Raw genomic sequence first — 10,645 nt, forward strand, 5'->3', positions numbered from 1 at the left:
TATTGGTCAACTGAGAGCTTTAAAATTCTAAAAATGTTGGAAAACAGCTGGAATTACAATATATTCCTAAAATCATACGTGACGCCGCGATTTAACTTACGAATAGTATTTCTTGTGCACGCCTGTCGCAAACTAATTGTCGTTGTGCAATTCTTCAGTGTAAATTCCTCTTCAAATAATCGCTACGTTACGGTTTTACAAAATAAATTAACCGCGCACAATTCACGCCGTAAATGTGCCTAAAATTTGAATTTCAAGTGAACAATTCGATGAAAAAGTGAACCGAAAAGTAAATTTCAACGCTTTCTTGTATGAAAATGACGCTGCGTTAGAAAGTATTACGCACTTTCCATTTTGAATTTCGGCGTGAATTTACTAGGCTATTTACACTACACAAACGAATTGAGAATAAATTTAAATTCTTTAGGATGAGACGGACTTTACCAAATATCTAAATTGAACGTCTGTTCCCAGGCCCGGACTGGCCATACGGTGAATTCGGGGGATTCCCGATGGGCCTTTTGGATTTTTGTATGAGAATTTTTAAATTGTGGGCCTTTTTAAATTGAGTTGCATGAAGCCCCCGATGGGCTTTTTCGAGCCAGTCCGGTACTGTCTGTTCCGTACGACCTCCAATATGATTCTGTCTTTCCGGTAACATAATGTCTTTGATACAAACAAAATGATTTTCGTTATAAATTTACATGTGGCAACGATCAATGAATTGTCCACAATTCTTCGTTAAATATTTATTTCTCTCGATTGGCGCGCGTTCGTAACACACCTGTTGATTATTCCCTTGACTGTAAGTCATGGGTTTTACAAAAACAAATACACCGTACATAACACGTTCACTATGATTAAAAATGTATTGAAATGTGATGAAAAAACGTTTAATGTTAAAATTTTGTGCCCCTTGTTAACACGAAAACTTGAGTAAATCTCAACCGATTTTCAAAAACTCTTTTTTATTCAACGAAGTGTTGAAATCCTCAGGTCAAGTTCGAAAATGGGTATTATCGGTTCAACCATCTGGGAGTAGTTCTCAGAAGAAGCCCTTTCTGCTCTTTGTTAAGCCCAGTTACAGTGTTCTGAACCGATTTAAAGAAAAATGTTTGATAAAGCACAGAATTCCTGAGGTTAGGTTTCAAGATACATTATATTGGTTTAACTATGTTGTAGCTGCTGTTGCTAAACGAATTTTTTGATCTATTTCAATAAGTCTTTCTTGTTGTTTTATTTTGTCTTGTTAACAAAATCGAATAAACCACAAAAAAATTTTATTGAAGGCATTCATCATTTTATAGACAATAACGGTCTAATATGAGCATAAAACCAGGCCAGTAACAGAAAATGAAGTTGTGAATCAAAAATTAGTATCGTTTAAAACGTCTCAAGACTTTACAAAGATTTTCAGTAAAACAAAACAGAATTAAATTATTAATGAGAGATTTAGACCGTTCTAGTAGTTCTTCTTAATCAACCAATAAATCATTACCAATACAACATCTATAAAGAAGTTCAGGTTCAGACAGTCAAGAGATCTGGCCCACCCAACAGGTGGGACTTTTTTTTTTTTTGATAGCCATTGAATGAAAAAGAATAGCCAACTTTGATCGGTTCAGTCCTCTATCAGTGCGTTGTAATAATTTAAATTTGATGACGCATCACCGGAAAAACTTGACATACTTAATATAAAGGATAAAGGCAATCTCACATTTGGATAGAGGTTGCACTGTAAAATCAATATGTCATAATTAAAGGCCTGTTTCATTAATAATTTTATACTGACGAATCAAATGTCATGCATTATTATGGTATTATGGTACCTTTTTATATGCACAAGAAACACCCAACAATTACTATCCGGACAGCAATAAAATTAGAGCTTTGGAGAATTGAATATTTTACGGCTTTACACTAAATTACAGGAGTATATCCGGTAATAACTGAATGATGATTGAAAGGCTGCATTGAGGTGCAAAATTATATTGTGTGGATCAGTGTTTTTAAAGACGCAGCAACGACGGGAAGTAAAAGAAAAATGTTTCGAAAGCAAATCAAGTAATTTGGAAATAACTTCAAACAGTTTTGTTTCTCAATTCGCTTATCTTACTGATTTCTTTGCAGTTCCATTAGAGAGATCCTTAAAAGTACTGAGCCTATGGACTCTTTCAAAATACAGATCAACGTATTGCGGATTTTGGGAGGATTTCACGACCCAGATGCAAACAAATATTTTAAACATCTGACCATTTTTCCAATAATTTTGATTCTAAAATTGTGCACAATGTCTGTGATTCATCTGCTATCGCATAGTGTTTCGTTGGAAGTATACACTATTAGTTCAGTTTTAGTAAATTTGAGTTTTTTTGACGATACTAAATTCAAACTGCAGGAAAAGCTGCAAGGTTCATTCACTTCAAATACATCGCTACTTTGTTGCATTAAATTGTATTACATGCGAAAGAATAGCCTGAAATTATTCGACCTCGTGAAGTCTTTAAAGCATCGAATCAACCCTGTAAATGAGTACGAAATGAAGTAAGTAAAATGACCATATACACATCATGTACGGTGAAGAATTTTTTTAAACGATCAAAAAAAAATTCATACAATTTTTATGGCTACCAAACTATAACCAGACTAAAGGTCTGACATCAAATATTGGAATTTTGCCCTTTTTTATTATTTTTTTTATTCGAAGGGTGAGAGGGGAGGGGCGAAAGTTCGTTAAATTTCATGAATGGATGTACTTTTAGCGATCATTATGTTCTGAACGACTGAACCGATTTTAATGATTGGAACGAATTTGTAGAGGGCAAACTCAGATCTTTCACCTCAAAACACTTCCCTTAGTCTACGTAATTAGGAAAACCATCTTAACATACGATTAATTACAAAACTATCAAAAGCAAAAAACACGTCACCTTGGAAATATAAAAAAAATATTTCAAAACAATATCTCCAATGTTTCCTATTTCACTATTTAAAAATCACGATGAAATAATTTGATTTTACTTCAATATTTGCATATTTATCTCGTTGCGCAGAGCAAAAATTTAGCCATGTCAAATGCTCCATATTTTAGGTTTGATTATTCGCTTTTCGGTTACCTAATTGAACACGAATCAAAAGGGTCATATATACTGCGAATGATTATGTGGTCGGTCGTAAGCAAAATGATGTACATATATTTAAGCAAATTGCAATCATAGTACGCTTTGCGTTTCTTGGAGGTAGCCCTTGTCAGTAGCCAATACAAGTCTGTTTGCAAAAAAGTCGCGTTTGATCGAATTCACAGATTTTAATTATTTTTTTATGCAAAATGATGTCATTTAAAAAACGTTGCTGTGATCCATTCAGCTTGAAAAAATGCACAAAGCAATTGATAAATATTCGGCCATCAGTTCAAGCAAAATTGGAAACATTAAATGTTAATGGAAGCGCTATATGTTCCAGTTGTAACATCAAAGTTTCAACCTTAAAAATTATGAAGCCAATTTTGCTCTCTGCGTCTTCATCTAACGACGAAATTTCGGAAACCGTGTCAAATAACTCAACGCAGTCCACATTGGATTCAACAGACGAAAGTGGAAATGAAACGGATCGAGAATCGGACATCGAAACAGCGGAATACGAAAAAACTGGACTCTTGGATTCGCTTAACCAAAACATTATACCAGTGCTTAGACTGTCTCCGATTAAAATGAAAAACATGACGTCTGAGAAATACGCGGCTCAAAAGATTCAACAGCTAACTTCTTGTCTTACAATTATGTTCGGAGGTAATCAGGAATATGTGTCTCCGATTGAAGCAGAACACCAAAAAACGAAAGCGAAACAGTTCGATGATTTCATCGCCAATTTGAAAACCAAGTTTTCAAGTACTAATTCTAAGGACGAGAAATATCAAATTCTAACGATGCTACCGACTGAATGGAGTGTGAGAAGAATAAAAGCGGAATTCGGATGTTCATTTCATATGGCAAATTTAAGTAAAAAGCTTCGTGAGCAGAAAGGTGTTATGTCTGTACCAAATCCGAAGTTACCAAGCAACATTTTACAACGTTCCACTAAAGAAGCTGTGCAAACATTCTATCTTGAAGATGATATAAGTCGAATGATGCCTGGAAAGAATGACTGTGTGTCAATGACTGTAAACGGTAACAATTGTATTCTGCTAATTGTCCGTCCTTTTGTGTTTGAAACTAAATTAGAAACCTGCAGAATTCTTCAATTAGGAATATTCTTCTACTTTATCTAGGTAAAAAACAAAAGGTGCAAAAACGTATGATTCTCAGCACCTTGAGACAGACGTACCAAGAATTTAAAAATCGTCATGAGACTATCAAGGTCAGCCTGTCCTACTTTATGAAATGCCGGCCGAAAAATTGCATATTCTTGGGAGCTCCTGGAACTCATTTCATTTGTGTTTGCACAATACATCAGAATGTTAAACAAATGGTCTACAGTACGTTTCTAAAAACTTAAACTTTTATTCATGTTCACCCAAAACCGAGACCTAAACGAAATTTGATTTTAGGTGGAAAATTGAGTAAACACACCTGTGGAGAACTAATGCATTATGAACATTGCGTTGCGAAAGTTACTTGCAATCCGCCCCAACAAAAATGTTTTATGCGAACGTGTAAGAACTGCCCCAAAATGCTAGCTTTTAAAAAATATCTGATCAATGCATTGAAAATTGGTATGAATGGGGAAAGCGATAAGGAAGTTGAGTTCGGAGACCACTGTGATGATGATGTACTGGAAATTGAAGATGTCAGTGAAATTGAACACATGGAAGGATTAAATGAAGATGAGGACAGTGACGAATCGGATGGGAATGAGGCCGATGAAACAGAGCACGAGACCGGAATTGAAAGCGAAGACAGTGAAGCCAATGGTGATGAATACGACGACGAAGAAATAATCCATTTCAGGCAATGGGTGTCTACAGATCGGTGTGAATTTAAACATTTTGCAATGCCCATATCTAAATTCGTGGACGATTTTGCTGTCAAACTCGAGAAGCTAATTACCCATATTTTTATTACGAATGAACAAACAGCTTTCTTGAAATGGTGCAGAGACAGTCTGAAAATTGGAGAGTTTTTGATATGGGGTGACTTTGCAGAGAACTTTTCATTTGTGATACAAAACGAGGCTCAAGGATATCATTGGGCAAGAAAACAGGCGACAGTGCACCCTTTCGTAATTTATTATAAAAATGAGAAGAATGAACTGGCGCATTTGAACTACGTCATCATTTCAGACTGTCTAAAGCACGACAGTGTCGCAGTGTATTTGTTTATTTCGAAGCTTGTCAAATTTTTGGAAGGTCGATTTAAAGTAATAACAAAACTGTATTACTTTACCGATGGGTGCGCTGGACAGTATAAAAATCGCAAAAATTTTTCTACTGTATACTACCACAAAATTGATTTTGGATATGAATGTGAATGGCATTTCCATGCAACATCTCATGGAAAAGGTCCGTGCGATGGTATAGGCGGTACTTTAAAACGTAGTGCCGCTCGCGCAAGCTTGGGTCGAACATACGAAAAGCAAATCGATTCGGCAGAACTATTGTTTGAGTGGGCCTCATCGTCGGACATGGACATGCACTTCGAGTATTCAACAACTGCTGAACACGAAAGCATGACAATTCAGTTACGTGACCGTTTTAATGCAGCAAAATTAATAAAAGGAACCCTTAAGTACCACTGCTTTATTCCAAGAGATAATGGAGAACTCATGGTTAAATATTATTCGGCTGACCCAGACCATAAAATGGTCAAAATCATGTGAACTTATCCGAAAACGACCATAAAAAATGGTCAAAATCGTGTGAACTTATCCGAAAAAGACCATAAAAAATGGTCAAAATTGTTAAAACGATTTGATGAAATAAAATTTTTCAACAAAACCAGGATGTTCAGTTTAATTTCACAATCGGTTCAACTGAACAACCCGAAATAAGTGGCAGATTCTAGTAAATTTTATTTATAATGATGTAAACTGGTTAACACTTTCGAAACATTAGATTGCAGTACGATAAATCTAGAAGGTAAGTTTACATTGAACCAAAAAATGAACAAATCTGACACAATTACAAGTGTTTAAGTATAGCCCACAATTTGCAATCATCGATTAAAAACAAAACAAGATATTGCCAACACAATCTCATACTATGCAGTATATATGACCCTTTTGATTCGTGTTCAATTAGGTAACCGAAAAGCGAATAATCAAACCTAAAATATGGAGCATTTGACATGGCTAAATTTTTGCTCTGCGCAACGAGATAAATATGCAAATATTGAAGTAAAATCAAATTATTTCATCGTGATTTTTAAATAGTGAAATAGGAAACATTGGAGATATTGTTTTGAAATATTTTTTTTATATTTCCAAGGTGACGTGTTTTTTGCTTTTGATAGTTTTGTAATTAATCGTATGTTAAGATGGTTTTCCTAATTACGTAGACTAAAGGAAGTGTTTTGAGGTGAAAGATCTGAGTTTGCCCTCTACAAATTCGTTCCAATCATTAAAATCGGTTCAGTCGTTCAGAACATAATGATCGCTAAAAGTACATCCATTCATGAAATTTAACGAACTTTCGCCCCTCCCCTCTCACCCTTCGAATAAAAAAAATAATAAAAAAGGACAAAATTCCAATATTTGATGTCAGACCTTTAGTCTGGTTATAGTTTGGTAGCCATAAAAATTGTATGAATTTTTTTTTGATCGTTTTAAAAAATTCTTCACCGTACGTGGTCGTAAGGGGTGTCCATTCCATTTCCTTTCGGGCAAATACTATCTTATTGGGTTTTGTATTTATCTACACTGAGATATAGGTAGTTGAAACCGCGTATCTCGGCGAACCTCCAACAGTTCCTCCGCATCCGAAATACATTTAAACCTAAAAGACCCTACATATTTGTCCCGAAAGTAAATTCAATTACTTTTCTAAGGACACCTTACACGAACACATACAAAAGGACCTGACTGGCAGCACTGAGTTAAAGTTATCAAAATACTACACAGTGCTGTCAACCAGATTCGTTTCAAATTATTGATGAGCACCTTTCGTATTCCTAATTTCGGAGTGATATGGCATGTGACTGTTTTTTTACAGACTAATGCAAAAAGGCGCTATATATCCCACAGCACTCAGTTATATACTTCTTCAATCAGCAATTTTGTTTTCATGCGTGATCTACGCATTTTTTCCAATAGGAAAGAGCAATTACGGCAAACCCTTACCGGTCTATGCGTGGTAAGAATTTAGTTTTCATGTAATTTGTTTTCTTTGATAAAAATGTAGATTTTTAGTGCGTAATAGACCCTTACTCTAAGCAACTATGTCTTGAAAAGATGCCTTTACTGTTTTGCACATGTAAATACCGTCACTTTCGTATCTGAGCTGTTCTTGCTGTTATTCACCGTTTCATAGAATTCTCTCGTTTCGTGTGTTATTTCAAATGGCAAATAAGGAGAAATGGAGAATAACAATAATAACAGAAAATTGATGGAGATGGCTTCATGTGTGTTTCCAACGCACTGTCTAGCACCGAAGCTGACTTTGACGTCATTCAAATAGAGGACTGAACCGATCAAAGTTGGCTATTCTTTTTCATACAATGGCTATCAAAAAATTTAAAAAAATAACCAACTGGTGTGTTTTTGGCCTTCTAATTGAGTGATGTCAAAGTCAGCTGACAGTGCTTTGGTGTTTCCCGGCCGCGGCATCACTGGTGGTAAAATCGTATCAGCACGTGCAATGTGTTTGTATGAATGGATCAGCTTGCAAACATTAGAATAGAATAGTCTGTCTTGACAGTTGCATGCGTGAAATACGCTATTATTAACTACTACGACGGGTTTGAAGCTTGAGCTAGACCCCACCATCTACACCAGCTTTGTGCCATCTACGATGTACTAGAGAGAAACTAGTGGTCGAATACCAAGGTAAATTTAGTGTGGATGTAATGTCATTTATAACCGAATCAGGTGTGCGGTGTCACGAAAGTTCGATACAAACGCAATCTCCTCCCTTCGTTAAAAACAAAAAATTGAAAACACATAGTCAACCATTTAAAAAAAAAGATGTTATTGGTTTCGAACTTATATGTGCTACCGCGCGTCTGAATGGCATTACCTCTACACAGAGCCTATTTTTACCAAAATTTCCAAAAAAATTCTAAAAAATTTCCAAAAATTGCGAAAGTTCAAAAGTCGAATATTTTCATAATTTTAAACGGTTTTGGTATTTTCTGAGCTCAACCTTGCGTTTTAGCCGGTTTTCAATGTTTTTGTTTGGTTCTTGACACACTCTTCGAAATATAATGACATCGAGCATGACTAATTTGAGCAAGAATCAAATAAAAACTTTGAGAACCAGCTAACATGCAAGACTAAACTCAGCAAATGCCAAAACCGTTCAAAATTATAAAAATATTCGACTTTTGAACTTTTGGAAATTTTTTAGAAATTTTTTGGAAATTTTGGTAAAAATTTCCAAATAAATTTCCAAAAATAGGCCCTGCCTCCACACTACATTTAACTTATCGAACACCTGTTCTCCTTACAATGTTTTTTAATGTTTGGCCGTGCGAATTTCGTAGTAAATTTCGATGCAAATTTGGTTGACTTTCCTCGTAAGTTTTTCTTCTAATAGTTCCAAATTTTCTTTGAGGTATCCACGTTACTTCAGCGAAGGTAACCCGTACACAGCTGTGTACATCCTACAGGAAATGAGCATTATATGCGCTGGATCGCTTTGGGTTTGTGTCGATACAATCGATTTCGGATTGTTGGCACAACACAATGTAATGTTGAAAATTTTGAGTCGACGTATAGCAGACGTTGGATGGACTGGATCGCAAAACAGAGGACCCGACTACAATGAAAATAATCATCAGCTGCTTTGTGAATGCGTCAAGTATCACGTTGAAATTACGAAGTGAGTTACGATTGGCAGTTAGCATACACGATAATAAATGTTCCCAATTTAGCTACCAGAGTGAAACAAATGAAATCTACGGCTCCATTTTGTTTTCTAAAATTACATTCTCGGTGATAATTGTTTGTTCGTTTGTTTATTCACTTACTTTGGTGGGTATTTAACTCAGAACATTTAGACATTACGTGGACAACATTTCTTTGTAGGAAGGTCACGATTTTGGTAGCTTAGTTTGTCAACTAACTATTTTTGGTGTGATCATCAGCACTCTGTTTGTGTTGTCTTGGATGAGCGAGCAAATTTCTGCTACAGTATGCACACATTGTAGGGATCGTTCATATAAGGTATGTCACTCCGCGAATGAGATGGTTGATAGAAATAAATGCAAATAGTCGTCAATTGTGACCATTGTGACATACTGTATGGACGATGCCTTATACAAAATAACATCGAAACGAAATTAATCTGACATTATTTTCAGTCAGACAATTTGCTGAACAAGGCAGTAGAATGTAACTTTCAATGTATGGATCGTAGAACCACAAAGACCCTGTTTATATTGATGCAAGGATTATCTAGAACTGTTCATATTGAAGTGGGTTCGGTGTTCCAGATTGTGTTGAGTTTGAATATGTTTGTCAATGTATAGGAGAGTATAAGGAAACAATAGGTTTAAAGCGCAACGGACAATTTTCTTGTTCTTTCAGATCATGAATTTTTCCTACAAATGCCTTGCACTACTCAAAACTATAGAAGTTTAAAATTTGATGCAAAAAGGAAAACCAACTATAATTAAATTGAAAGTTCACTAATCTCCTTAAAACTACTCATGTTCGTTTGAAGAGTCTGGCTTTCATCTCATTTTACAATAAAATTTTTGGACTATGGAACTCCTGTTTTTCTACAGTAGCCAGACGTTAGCACTGCTTAATAAGCAGTAAGGCGATCATCTTCGAGGCCGTTTGAAATGCCATTCTCGTTAAAAAATCTGATACAAATGAATGAATGAACGAAACCTTCAACAAAACTTAAGTGACGTTTAGTCTGAAAGTACCGTATCTTCAAGATACGAAAAATTTTAGGAAGAAAATTATAACAAAAAAAAAAGAGGCAGATGATTCGGCATTCTTCCGTTTGAATTCCATTCTTTCAATATATTTCACAATTTTAAAAATTTTCGTATGACGCAATTTTTTTTGTTATAATTTTCTTTCCAAAATTTTTCGTGTAAATTTTTTTTGATTAAATTTTCGCGTGCTTTCCTCAACAGCTACCATTTGTGACGCATATCTTTTTGCGTGTCGAATCTGTAAGCGTGCGTCGCGTCACCTACACCGATATCAGTTCTTTTGTAAGTGGATAACAGGACTTGCGTCACACCTCCACTGTAAGTGGTTTTGGGTATCAGCTCTTTTGTAAGTTGTGATTTTTTAGAATTTGGTCACAGATAATAGACAATCATATTGTGCAGTTTGAACGAAAATTTTCTTCTTACAAAACCGTATAACTTTCTCTTTGATCTGACCTTCCAGCTTTCATTTGACGAAAATCGGAAATTTGACAAAAATAAAAAATTCGAACATTTAACGAAATTTGAAAATTTGTCGAAATTCGAAACTTTGACGAAAATCGAAAATTTTATGAAAATCGTAAATTTGACGAAAATCGTAAATT

At 35.2% G+C, this 10,645-nt stretch overlaps 1 protein-coding gene across 1 annotated transcript; it reads left to right on the forward strand.

Annotated features, from left to right (window-relative positions):
* Positions 1 to 2,015: 2,015 nt before the first annotated feature.
* On the forward strand, positions 2,016 to 9,845 carry LOC119073620 (odorant receptor Or1-like). The gene is made up of 9 exons (XM_037179207.1): positions 2,016 to 2,064; positions 2,131 to 2,332; positions 2,399 to 2,544; positions 7,145 to 7,285; positions 8,705 to 8,971; positions 9,024 to 9,123; positions 9,178 to 9,282; positions 9,453 to 9,614; positions 9,679 to 9,845. The coding sequence occupies exons 1-9, from the start codon at positions 2,045 to 2,047 to the stop codon at positions 9,730 to 9,732; spliced, it is 1,197 nt and encodes a 398-aa protein (XP_037035102.1). The 5' UTR covers positions 2,016 to 2,044; the 3' UTR covers positions 9,733 to 9,845.
* Positions 9,846 to 10,645: the final 800 nt, after the last annotated feature.

The sequence above is a fragment of the Bradysia coprophila genome, chromosome II, assembly GCF_014529535.1.
Source record: "Bradysia coprophila strain Holo2 chromosome II, BU_Bcop_v1, whole genome shotgun sequence".
In the NCBI taxonomy this organism is placed as follows: domain Eukaryota; kingdom Metazoa; phylum Arthropoda; class Insecta; order Diptera; family Sciaridae; genus Bradysia; species Bradysia coprophila.

Coding starts and splice junctions, on each gene's coding strand:
- LOC119073620 (XM_037179207.1), top strand. CDS start 2,045: ATGTTTCGAAAGCAAATCAA. Junction 2,545..7,144: donor GTAAATGAGTACGAAATGAA/GTAAGTAAAATG, acceptor GTTTTTTTACAG/ACTAATGCAAAAAGGCGCTA. Junction 8,972..9,023: donor TATCACGTTGAAATTACGAA/GTGAGTTACGAT, acceptor TTCCCAATTTAG/CTACCAGAGTGAAACAAATG.